General features: G+C 37.9%; 1 protein-coding gene across 1 annotated transcript; it reads left to right on the forward strand.

The window, feature by feature from the left end:
* Positions 1 to 517: 517 nt before the first annotated feature.
* On the forward strand, positions 518 to 12,581 carry LOC126393685 (ubiquinol-cytochrome-c reductase complex assembly factor 3). The gene is made up of 2 exons (XM_050049969.1): positions 518 to 802; positions 12,245 to 12,581. The coding sequence occupies exons 1-2, from the start codon at positions 686 to 688 to the stop codon at positions 12,374 to 12,376; spliced, it is 249 nt and encodes an 82-aa protein (XP_049905926.1). The 5' UTR covers positions 518 to 685; the 3' UTR covers positions 12,377 to 12,581.
* Positions 12,582 to 13,216: the final 635 nt, after the last annotated feature.

The raw sequence follows: 13,216 nt of genomic DNA on the forward strand, positions 1-13,216 counted from the left end.
AACTACTATTTGCCTCTGAAATGTTGTGGACTAGTAGTATTAGCCCAAGTAAATAAAATAGAAATAGTCAAGTAGGCTACAAATAGGCCTAACTCAAAATTGTACATGGCGACAGTACTACTACATGAAATGTAGGCTATTGAGTTATTTTCCACATTCCCCAGTGGCTCAGTGTCAGTTCTCTTCCTTTATCCATGATCAGGGTGTTGATGGCAGCGGTGCGCAAAGTTGCAGCGGCTCATAGCTCTCCTACATGTTTGATACAGCCTACTTGGGACACTATTTATTTCTGATTTTATGAATGATTGTTTTGTCTGTTTTTTTTTACTTGCTTATTTTGATTATTAGTTGGCACCTGCTCAGATGTAGCACTCCCAATCTCGTTGTTGTTTGTACAATGACAATAAAGGCTTTTTATTCTATTCTATTCATACTTCCGTACTGTGAGCAACACACGTTGATACAGCAGGAGGCGGTATACACATATAACATGTAAAGCCGGCTTCCGTGCCGGTCGCTTTAAACTAAAGAAGAAGAGCGATATCCCAGCGTGCACCACTGCCGCTGTGTCCGACGTTACCAAACAAAACAGCTTGTATAGCCTACAGTAACTGATTTTTCCGGCAGTGAGTCACACAGAGACAGCAGGCATATAAGTTACTGCGTCTCCTTCTCCCTCTCCAGGATGAGCTCCATGCGGACCCTCCTGAGCTCCGGTGCGATGGTCGCTGCGCTGGGGCTCGGCTATGGGATGTGGTCCATTATATCTCCAGGAGAGGACAGGCGGAGAGAGCTCGTCAAGGTGAGTCAGCTGAGTGGCATCCAGTGTACACACAAACTAAGTGCTTACAAAACTTAGACAAAGTATCTAAAGATACTGAAGGTTGTTAGTGCAGACCCAGTTTGTGTCTCAAAAGCGACTGTCGTTTTAATTCCCTAAAAGCTCGCATGAGTTTATGGTTTGCTCCCATTAATATGGCATCTATATATGATATTACAGTGACATACCTAGGCTTTACGTAAACCTAGGTTATATGTTAAAAAAACAATAGAAAGAAGAGAGGACGGAGGGAAAATATATCAGTAGCCTAAATAAATACGCAGAGGTGAATTAAGGTTGATTGAGACCATTCTTGAATTTCATCCCTCTGTAAACGTTCTTGCCATAAAAAAAAGCCCAATTGATTAATTTCTGTAATACTGGAGGTGTAACCATTTAAGGAGGAAAGGAAGGTTTATCATATTCCAAGGAGGCATGACATAACCTTTTAATTTAAATAACCATACCTAATTTTTTGTATCATTTGTGTGATTCGGACAGCACATCTTGGTGCAAGCATATTTATTGCACAATTCATTTCATACTTTGACATATTTTCACATGCACATATTTTTTTCTTTGTATCATTATGAAGTAAGACTCCATGTACATTTCTGTTAAACTTCATTGCTGTAGTCTGTCCTCAACTTAAGCAATATAAAGCTGCTTTTCCCCACTGTCAAAACAACCCTCCTGTAATGCTCTTCCATCAAATTTCATTGAACACATTTAATTGATTAAAAAAATAATTGAAGTCAAAAAAATATTGAATACATTTAATGGGGTTAAACGAAAATGTTTGACTTTTAAGAAATTTAACATGTTTAATTGAGATTAAGTGCACTATTACAGTACAATATATCTGCTGCTATTACTGACTGTTTTTACACTATTTAACATAGCCTATACTTCTGCTGCTATTTTTCCACATATACAGTATATAGCACACTACTATACATATTTAGATTTTAGTTTTTATAGATTTTAAATTTTATATGTTATTTTATTGTTTCTTACTTTTAGTTTAGTAAATGTCTTTATCTGTTGTGCACTTTATTGTTACTTTAGTGTTAGGAAATGTCTTGTCTTTAACTGTTGTGCTTGTGCATTTTATCCTGTCACTGTGGGATTCAGAGAAACGTCTTCTCGATTCCTCTGTATGTCTGGTACATGTGGAGAAATTGACAATAAAGCTGACTTTGACTTTGACTTTGACTTTAGGTTTGGATAGTGTTTTAGTGTAAACTTAGTGCTTTTTGCTAGATAGCTAGTCTAGCCTGCAAAAATGTCCTGGAAAAAAAAAACACCAAGCAAAATCCAGCTAGTCCATAAATATTTTTATGATTGATTATTAGTCTGCACACATGAAGAGGTTGGGAAGCACTAATCTAGGTCATACAGAGCAGACACAATGGTGTTTTATTACAAGGTTGATACACCATTGGAGCACTAACGAATCAGTGACATCATTGGCCTTGTGAAGACCTCCCCAGAGGTTAAATACCTGGGTATTCCACACCAGTTTGTCAGACTAGTTCCAGCCTAGTCTGACAAGCATGAACTGATGAAGCCTCTTGGATAAGAGGTGAAACGTCTTTTAAGACAAAACGAAGTCCAGTTGCATTGGATTCAATTGCCTTGAGATACGTTGTTATGTAAAAATATTAAGAAGCTTTGGACCTTCAAACACATCAAGAACCCCTACCTCAGCCTGATAACATGTTCAGGTAAAATGGGACAGTCATGTTTGTATTTTGTGAAATGGCTAAATCCATCTATCAGTTTAGTCATTAATTCATTAAATCATTTATTTTCCCTAACTAGGTTAATCGTGGCTTCATTAATCAGTCGTGAAGAATTTGATGTTAATTTAAAATACTGTCTTGGTGCCAAATTCTCTACAATGGAGATGTCTGATGCATGTGTGTAACAATGATGGCTAATTCTTGATTATTGTAGCTGACACGGACTCACTGCATATTTTTATGTGACAAAAGTACTATTAATATCTGTAATATGACAGGGTGGCACACAGTAGAATAAGTTATGATTCTATGGTATCTGGTCTTCTAAAAACATGCTGGTTCCATTTCAGAAAAATGCCCAATTTTTTTGTCCCATTTTACCTGAATGCATTAACTACTCACTCAAAACCCTTTCCCATAAAAATTAAAGTGTATTATGAAAATATTTAAGTCAAACCCCTATTAAAATGCTACATCCTACAGCTGTTTCTGTTGTTGTATCCTTATTGTTTTAGCCACAGCACTCAAAAGAGAAAATCACATGCATTATGACTTAACTGTTGGGTTCTGGAACCAGTGATTTTTTTTTTAAATTTTTGCTCTGCCCAGCCTAATTATCTCAGAATCAAAATGATTCTTTCACATAAAGCACATTTGTAGCAACAATGCAATAACACGTTCGGTGATTGCCTGTTAATATTTTAAAAGGCCAAGATGTAAAACCTTATTTGTCCCATTTTACCTTATGTACAAATTACCTGATCTCACCCCATATGGCTTAGGGATTGTAAGATACTTTCTATTTTTGAAAGGAAATAAGCTAAAGCAAACTACGCCAGGAGTTAGAGACTTTGGGTTGGTGGATGTGAAATGTTTCCATCAAAATATAAAAAAAAACAGGGGAGGACTTCCGGTGACATGCTGTGAGGACGCCAAACGCCGACCACGCCGCTCCCTCAAACAATTAAGTTCAAACATTGAGCTTTATATCTCCCGTAAGTCAGTTTTTGACCCTGATTAATATTACTCGTCAAACTTATGCCGTCAACACTCCGTAGTGCAACAATGGATCCCGGTGCATTTGGGAAAATTATTAGAGACATTGTGCGGGAGGAAATCTCAGCGGCGTTTGATACGAAGCTGAAGCCGATGCAGGAGGAGCTAAGCAAGTTGAATCTCACATTAACAGCCTGCAAATCTAAAGTGGATGATTTGGAAATTGCGGCAAATGCAATGGAAGAACGCATGCAAACTCTGGAGAAGAACTATAAAAGCCTGCTGGGAGAGAACGAAGAATTGAAAGAAAAAACACAAGCATTGGAAAATCACAGCAGGAAGTTTAATCTCCGAATTATTGGTTTGCAACAGGGGATAGAGGCAGGTAACCCTACTGCCTTTGTTACCAAGCTGCTGTATGAACTGTTCGGTGAAGAAAAGTTGGGCCCGCAACCACTTGTGAGCGTAGCGCACCGCACCGGACCAGTTGGCCAAAATGAGAGCCGCAGTATGATCACCCGGCTACACAGTTTCGAAGTGAGACGCACTATCCAGCGCCTGGTGGGGGCCATGGGGGGTAATCTAAACTACAGAGGACGAAGAATTCATATCTACCCTGACATGACCACAGAGCAACGCAAACAACAGGCTCAGTTTAACGACATTAGAGCACTTTTACGCACAGCCAACCTGAGACATGGCATCGCGTATCCTGCCAAACTACTGGTGACCTTCAGGGAAAAAACGTATGCTTTCACTAGAGCAACGGAGGCAATGGATTTCTACGAACAACAGGTGAAACCATCTCTTAATATTTCGACTGACTGAGACTTTTCTGTCATCAGTCAGGATGAGGTGGGACACGTACTTTCTGTTTCATGATAGTTGGACTTGAGAGATACCTTTATTTATTTATTTATTTATTTATTTATTTATTTTTCTTCAATACCCGCGGACTAGATTGTATCATCTCATTTTTTTTTTTTTTTTAGTTTCTTTTTTCTTTACTTATTTTTTCTTAGTATCCAGACTCAATGAAAGTTTTTTTTTCTTCTTAGTTGTTTCCTCCTTGTATGATTGTTTTGTCTCGTTTGTTTGCGTCTCTTAATATCCCGACTGATTGAAAGTTTCCCGTCATTAGTTATGAGGTGGGGATACGATGAGTCACTAGAGTCTTTGGTTTGGAGATCTGAGTAATTTTGGCAATAGGGCTAACTATATTAATGAATTTGGGAGCCACTTAAAGAAGCGGCGAGGTTCTGTGCTTCCGTTCTCCTTGTTAAGGTGTGTTACACCTCCACAGCTGGGGCGGAGTAAGAGGAGTCTGTTCAATAGGACAATACACATTCTTTATACTACAACCTCATTTTTGATGGTGCTCGTGTCCTATTGGTGGGTGTTTCAGAGGGTCGGGGTGGGGGGAAGAATGGGATCTTCTCTACATTTTTGTGTAGAACTGTGTTGGTATGAATACAGAGTTCATCAGAATTTCTCTGTGATTCAGTTTACATACTCCTTTCCCCTGAATGTTTTGGTTTTGAAAAGCGTATGGGTACCTTGAATATTTTTAGTTGCAACCTAAAGGGTCTTAATTCTCCTAATAAAAGAGCAGCCTGTTTAGATTTACTAGCAAGAAATAACATTGATTTAGCTATGTTTCAGGAGACACATTTGCAAAGAGGTGATGTTAACAGACTGGAAAATCGCCATTATAAAGTATGTGCTTCATCCTCTGCTTTAAATAAAACAAAAGGGGTTATAATATTAATACGTAAAGCACTACCAATTACTGTCATAGATAAAGGAGGTGATCAAGATGGTAGAGTTGCTTATGTTAAATGCATTTATAATGAAAGGAAACTGGCATTTATCAATATATATGCGCCTAATACATATGATAATGTTTTTTTCACTCAGTTGAATGGTATATTTGCTGAACTTTCTGATTATGAATTGATAATCGGCTCTGACATGAATGCCATATTGGATCACAAATTGGATAAATCAAGCAAAGCTCATTCTAATGTACAAGCAACTAAAGCTCTACAGCATTTACTCTCTGACTTCAATCTTATGGATGTCTGGCGTCTACGTCACCCCACTACTAAGGAGTATACTTTCTTTTCAAATCGGCATAAAACTTTTACAAGGATAGATTTTATATTTATGTCTACTCCCCTTATCTCCTTCATTCAAAACATAGAAATAAAGCATATGACACTTACAGATCACCATGCGTATGTATGCCAATTGACGATCTCCAGGTTGGCTAAAAGAGCCACTAGGTGGCGGTTTGACCTAACTTTGTTACAAAATCAAGATTTCTGTGAACAATTTGAACTGGAACTCACAGAATTTCTAGAGATAAATCGGCACTCTGTGGATGATGCTAGATGTGTCTGGGATTCAATAAAAGGCTTCATAAGGAACTATGCTAGTTCATATTCTTCTAGATTTAATAAAGCCCAGCTTAAGAGAATCAGGGAATTAGAGGCTTCAATGTCTGATTTGGAACGATCTCAACAAACGCATTTCTCTGAGCTAACAGCCAGGTCTTTAACCAAAATAAAAGTAGAACTTAACTTACTACTAACCCAGAGAGCGGAGTTTATTATGCATAAAAACAGAGTGAATCATTTTTATCATGGAAACCGTCCCAGTCGGCTTCTAGCTAATAAATTAAAAACAAATGATCAGCTTACAAATATTTCAGTCATCGCATCAGAATCTGGTTCTATAATATCTGATCCTGATTTGATCAATCAAAGATTCACTAATTTCTACAAAAAGCTGTATACCTCAGATAATTTTTCATCAGTATCAGAGAAGGACAGATATCTTCAGAAATTAAATCTAACTTCATTATCAAAAGAAGAAGCTTCAATATTAGGGGCCCCTTTATCACTTGATGAACTTAAACAGTCTTTAGCAAAAATGAATAAAGGTAGGTCCCCTGGAATTGATGGCATACACCCTGAAGTTTATTTAAAATTTTGGAGTATCTTAGGACCACCATTACTGGAGATGTTTAATACAGCCATTCAAAGAGGATGTTTTGGAAGAGATGTAAACACGGCTTTAATAACTCTTATTTTAAAAAAAGATAAGGACCCAACTAATTGCGGTAACTATCGACCTTTATCGTTATTGAATGCGGATATCAAATTATTTTCAAAGACACTTGCTGGTCGGCTGGAGGTGTATCTGCCGAAGTTGATTCATCCAGATCAAAGTGGATTTGTAAAAAAGCGTCTTTCAGCAGATAATCTGCGTCGCTTATTGCATATTCTTGATTCCTCTGATAGTCTATCATCAAAAGCTATTTTGTCTGTTGATGCAGAAAAGGCTTTTGATCGCCTTGAGTGGTCTTTTCTGTGGTCTGTATTGAGACACATGGGTTTGGGGTCTAACTTTGTTAATATGATCAAAACTATTTATGCAAGTCCATCAGCTAGTGTAGTTACAGGTAATATACACTCCCCTCCTTTTAAATTAAGCAGGAGCAGTCGGCAAGGAGATCCAATTTCATCTATGTTGTTTATATTATCATTGGAGCCTCTGGCACAGTGTCTTAGGTTATCTACAAACATTACCCCAATAAAAATTAAATCCACTCTGCATCATATTTCCTTATTTGCTGACGACGTCCTTTTATTTTTTTCTGATATTAAGTACTCTCTTCCAAACATTCTTAGCAAATTTGAACAATTTAGTTATGTCTCCAGCTATAAGATAAACTGGTCTAAGTCTTCCCTTTTACCATTGAACTCTGTGAGCAAGGAGGAATGTACAGAATTTAACATTCCAGTAGTATCCCACTTTAAATATTTAGGAGTAAATGTATTTGCATCATTAGAAAAAACAATTACTAAGAATTACAATAATACTCTTAGTATGGTCAAAAAAGACCTGGAAAGATGGCAAAAGTTACCTATATTCCTGTCTGGTAGAATTTCAATAATTAAAATGAATGTGCTTCCTAGAGTTAATTTCTGTAGCTACATGTTACCATTGGCACCTCCTCCAAGATATTGGGAGAAAATACATAGCATTATTACCAGGTTTTTATGGAGGGGCAAACGACCTAAAATAAAGTTAATCAATTTACAAAGAAAGAAAGAGCTGGGAGGTTTATCGGTTCCTAACTTTAAGCTTTATTTCCACGCCCTTACTCTTCGTCCTCTGTTAAATTGGTTCAGTGAGAGAGCTTCACCTCCATGGCTGAACATTGAGAAGAATTTGGTGGCTCCTGCCTCTTTAAAGGATTGTTTGTTTACAGGTCTCTCTATAAATAAATGTAAATTGGAGTACGGTTCAGTGATAGCCAATGCAATTCAAAATTTTAGGAAAATTGAAAGAATATATAATTGGACATCCAAATGGCATGCAAGTACTCCATTATTCCATAATACCCTTCTTAAGACTGGTGGGGACCACTTTATCTCACCTCAATGGGTTGAAGCAGGAATCCACAGTTTAGGAGACATTATGAATGATGATGGGTTAAGAAGCTTCCAGGACTTGAGGGAAACATTTAAATTGTCATCAAATTCATTCTTTTTATATTTGCAATTACGTTCTGCCCTAAGAGCAGCAGGTATAATGACTGACAGGAAACCTATTAATCATCCAATAATGCAAATGTTTAAGAAAATATCTGTCCTACCTAAAGGGCATGTTTCTGTAATTTATAATACGTTGTTGGAAAATATTCAGACCCCTTTAGCGATAACAAAGGTATGGAATAAGGATTGCCCTGAATCATCTATAGACTGGTCTAGAGTTTGGAGAAATATTGCTTTTTCCTCACAAAATTTAAACAATAAGGTAACTAATATCAACTTTCTATATCGCACGTATCTGACACCAAAACGGCGCTTCATGATTAAGATATCCTCTTCCCCAAATTGTAATCTATGTAACTTGAATCAAGTAGGGACTTTTCTGCATGTCATGTGGGAGTGCCCATTAGTTCAAAGCCTTTGGCAAAAAATAGTAAAACTTCTTTCTAACGCATTTGGATTAGAGATTGATCTTACTCCGAGATCTATGCTCTTAAATGATGATTCTGGGCAAAACCTCAACCATATGCAAAGGATCTTATGGTTGTCTGCATGTACAGTAGCTAAAAAGATGTTGGCTGTCAGGTGGCAACCACCACACTCACTCTCCATACAACAATGGACCTGCTCTTTGGTGGAGATGTTGTCCATAGAGCTCTCCGTTGCCAGGATGAATGGAGCAGGCCAGCGGGTCCTTGAAGCTAGAAAGGAGGCACTTGAGGTTGCACGAAATCTAATTTAACCCTTTAATATTATTTAACATTAGTATATACTTTCTGGAAACAGAACCTCGAAGATTGGAGAAAGATCTGTGGGAGGGGGTAGGGTAGGGTTGGGTTGGGTTAAGGGTTATGAAATGTGCAGGTGTTGTGTGCTATTTGTTATTATTTTTATCTTTATTCTTATCGCATTATTTTGTTTTTATTGTTAATTTGTCATTGCATTTGTTAGTTTTGATCTGCTTTTCCCAACTGCGCATAGCAAAGATGTTATCTTCTCTAATGGTATAAGTATTACATTACTACATCTGCATGTGCTAAATGTACGTAATGCTACTTATCTGTGTATATATATGTATATATAGCTTATGTTTTGTTTTGTTTTGGTCTCGGTTTTTTTTTTTTTTTTTTTTTGCCTAAGCTTTTTCTTTTTTTTTTTGTGAGTTGTTTTTTCTTCTTGTTTGTTTGTTGTCCTTGTAATAAAAGACATATTAAAAAAAAAAAAAAAAAAAAAAAAAAAATATTAAAAAATGACAATGTACCAATGTAGGTCTACAGAAAAATTGCTGTTTTCATGGTGATGTCTTGAATAGGATGTCCTGTACATTCGAAGAACAAAATTAAAACATACCAAATCAAAATAAAAAAAGACAGGAAAATGATGGATTAGCTTGAAATAAAATAGTTGAACAACTGCAAAAAGGTTTGAACAAACTGTTATCTACCTTCACAAGAGGCATTAGGTTGTTCAGTTCACAAAATACNAAAAAAAAAAAAAAAAAAAAAAAATATTAAAAAATGACAATGTACCAATGTAGGTCTACAGAAAAATTGCTGTTTTCATGGTGATGTCTTGAATAGGATGTCCTGTACATTCGAAGAACAAAATTAAAACATACCAAATCAAAATAAAAAAAGACAGGAAAATGATGGATTAGCTTGAAATAAAATAGTTGAACAACTGCAAAAAGGTTTGAACAAACTGTTATCTACCTTCACAAGAGGCATTAGGTTGTTCAGTTTCACAAAATACCTCTGCCTCCACACTAGCTTAAAAAATGAGCGTGCCACAGTCTGTTAACAGCAGTAGTGCTGGCCTCAAATTATTTCCAATTATTTCTGCGGGATTGTGTCGCCATCATCTCCCCCAGCCACACCCTGGGAGCACCACTGATGGAGTCTCCTTGCCATGAAGCCTCTTTTACTTGTTTGAGTAAATGCCACAATTAGTCTCTGGCAGCTTTATCTTTGGGACAAAAAGCTTCAATGAGGTCTAATGTGTTTAAATAGAGAGCCTTGGACTTTCTTTCCCTTCAAATCAAATCATGGCACATGGAAAAAAGCACAATATGGAATGATGTGAGCCATCTCTTCTCCCCGGTCCCAGTCAATGGATGACGATACCATTTCTCATTTGGTATGGATTTATGGACCCACCTCTCTTGATGATGAAGATGTCGGTTACCACCTGTTGGATGTCCTCACAGTTCTCAGGTGGTGTAACTTGAGTGACTGTATCTGTTGAAGGTCGGCGACACTTGTCTTCAGGTTTTTTTTCTCAGCTCTTCACCTCTCAACTGTCTAATCCAGATGAGGCACCTTGGTTTTTCTGGTCACTGACATCAATAATGAGCTGGTTGACTATAGGTGAAGGGGAGAACATTGCTTCAGAGGTGGAAAATGTCACTTTTTTTCAATGGCAGCAGGGTTGGAAATGACTTTTCTGGTCCACCTGCAGAACATCTGTGCATCACTGAATGTTAACTGTAGTTTGATTGTACATGTGGAGAGGCTGTGGGCTGTTACGTCACATTGTTATCTCTCGAATGCTCAAGAAAAATTTCCCCTGAAGGAGACAATAAAAGCTAATCTAAACTCTGAATCTGAATCCGCTTTGATGGCCAAGTAAGCATGTACACTGTACACTGTAGGCTACATAGAATTTGACTGCGGTTTCTGTTGCTCTCAGCATACAGACATAGACATACAGTTAAAACAAATGTACAATTATTAGTGTCGATAGTTGCTTTATATACATGAGGCAGGTGGATATAACAATATGTGTATACAGTGATGCTTATATATTGATAGTGATGATATTGAAAAAAATAAAGAACAGCTAGTATTTAATATAATTGTTAAGTGGATGCTTGGTGTTACAGGGCTATTGTAGAGGGATTGTTCCTGTCTCTATGGACTTAAGAGTTCATCAGAGTGATGGCCTGTGGAAAAAAACTGTTCTTGTGTCTGGTTGTTTGACATTGTGTCTCTGGGTTCAGAAGATCAAGGTCACTATCTCAAGAATGGCTTGAGGGAATTTCCTCAAATTTTCCCGAGCATCCATTTGGATTCAACAATGAACCAAATATATTTGGTGATCAAAGGTCAAGGTCACTATAACCTTGCGTCCATCTCATTCTTGTGAATGCAATATCTTAATCCCTCAAATATGGCACAAACATCCACTTGGGCTTAAGGATGAAGTGATTAGAGTTTTTTGGTCAAAGGCCACTGTGACCTTACACCACATGTTTTTGGAAATAATTCAAGAATTCATATGTTAGATGTGACAAAAATTCACACAAATGTCTAAAGGATACAGTGATGAAGTGATGACATTTTATATCCAAAAAGTCAAAGGGGGCCTGTTCTGAAGTCCACTGTCATCTCCACAGGTTTTACAGTGTTCAGCTCTGGGTTGTTTTGACCAAGGGCCAGCTCTTCAACCTCCCATCTGTATGCAGACCAATCACCGCCGCGGATGAGGCTGATGACTGTTGTTTAACAGATGGGTCTCCTTTGTGTTTGTGTGGAGGGTGAAGAACAGTGGGGGAAAACACACCTCCCTGGGGGGCACCAGTGCTGGACGTGATTTTTCCCAATCTCACCTGTTGCCTCTGGTCTGTCAGGAAGTTTGTGATCATCTGACAGTTGGACAATGGCACAGTGAGCTGGGTGAGTTTGGTCTGAAGGATGTCTGAGATGATGGTGTTGAACACTGAACTCAAGTCCACAAACAGGATCCTTGGATAAGTCCCTGGGGAGCTGAAGTGTTGCAGGATGTAGTACAATCCCATGTTGACTGCATCATCCATTCACTAACCTGTTGGCCCGGTAGGCAAATTGCAGGGGGTCCTGTGATGTCCTTCAGATGGTACAACACCAGTCTCTCAAAGGATTTCATGACCACAGACACCAGGGTGATGGTTCTGTAGTCAGTTAATCTAAAGGCTATTTTTACAACTGAAATAAAAAAGTGAAATATTTATGCAAATTAGTTATATAATTTGCTTTAGAGACCATGCAATTAACACATAAAAAGTTATTAGGTTAATTTTTATTTATGTGGTGAAATATAGTAATTCATTCTATGTATCTGTCTCTTGCTTTACTGCCTATCAGAATCTGCCTGAAGCAAACCCAATGAGGATGGAAGAGACGAGGAAGAGGAACGCTCTGGTGATGCAGGCGATCAAGGAGGCTGCTGAGACTAACGACAACATTGCAAAAGGCTACGGAGGACCTTCAAAATAGACAGGATAGGCTCTGGGACCTGTGAGCAAAGTCCTTGTGCATTGAATGCTGCTGGCATGCAGGAAGGACCTGTTCAAATGAAGCCGGACATTATATTATTCCACAGGGAAATTGTTGTCTAGTTTTCAGCTTTAATGTCTTCATTGTATGTGAACACAATGAACCACTGGATGTTAACATTGTATATTAAATCTCTTCAACACAACCACATCTTTTTAGTCTTATTCTAAGCTCAGTGATGACCAGGCTTGGTTAGGATCAGGTTCTTTATATGTTCACACAGGTAGGTATAAAAGAAAATAGTTGATGTTTAATATTTTTCTATCAACAAATTCCATGAAAGACCAAAGCCGACAGTGAATGTATCTGCTTACAAATATTTTGTGTGTATCAGAACCTGATTTATCTTCTTCCTCTGTGCCACTGAGGTCCACTGTTGTCCGAAAACAATTGAAAACACAAGTGAGCCACACTGTTGCACTGGATGTTGTGACTGACACTGAGGACAGCTGTGGCTCAGAAGACTTAAACAAAACACTCAACTCCTGGTGGTTTTGAAAGTGCCCTGCATGGTAGCTCTGCCACCATCTCTTCATAAAAAACGCACTTTTTTAAATCATGTGCTCCACATGGGTATAATTCTATGTCAACAATATCTTGACACTGATGTTAGCAAGGTAACTAATGCAACGCTACATCGATAGATGGTTGACTACACATTCAACGTCAAGCTTACAAAGCAAACGGCGATAAAAGGACAACACTGTGATAGCAGACAGTTAGCCTAGCTAAAGAAGTGGCAGTGATGTCATCAGCACCTTTCTGAAAAGTTCTGGGATT

The sequence above is a fragment of the Epinephelus moara genome, chromosome 8 (assembly GCF_006386435.1).
Source record: "Epinephelus moara isolate mb chromosome 8, YSFRI_EMoa_1.0, whole genome shotgun sequence".
NCBI classification, from domain to species: Eukaryota; Metazoa; Chordata; class Actinopteri; order Perciformes; family Serranidae; genus Epinephelus; species Epinephelus moara.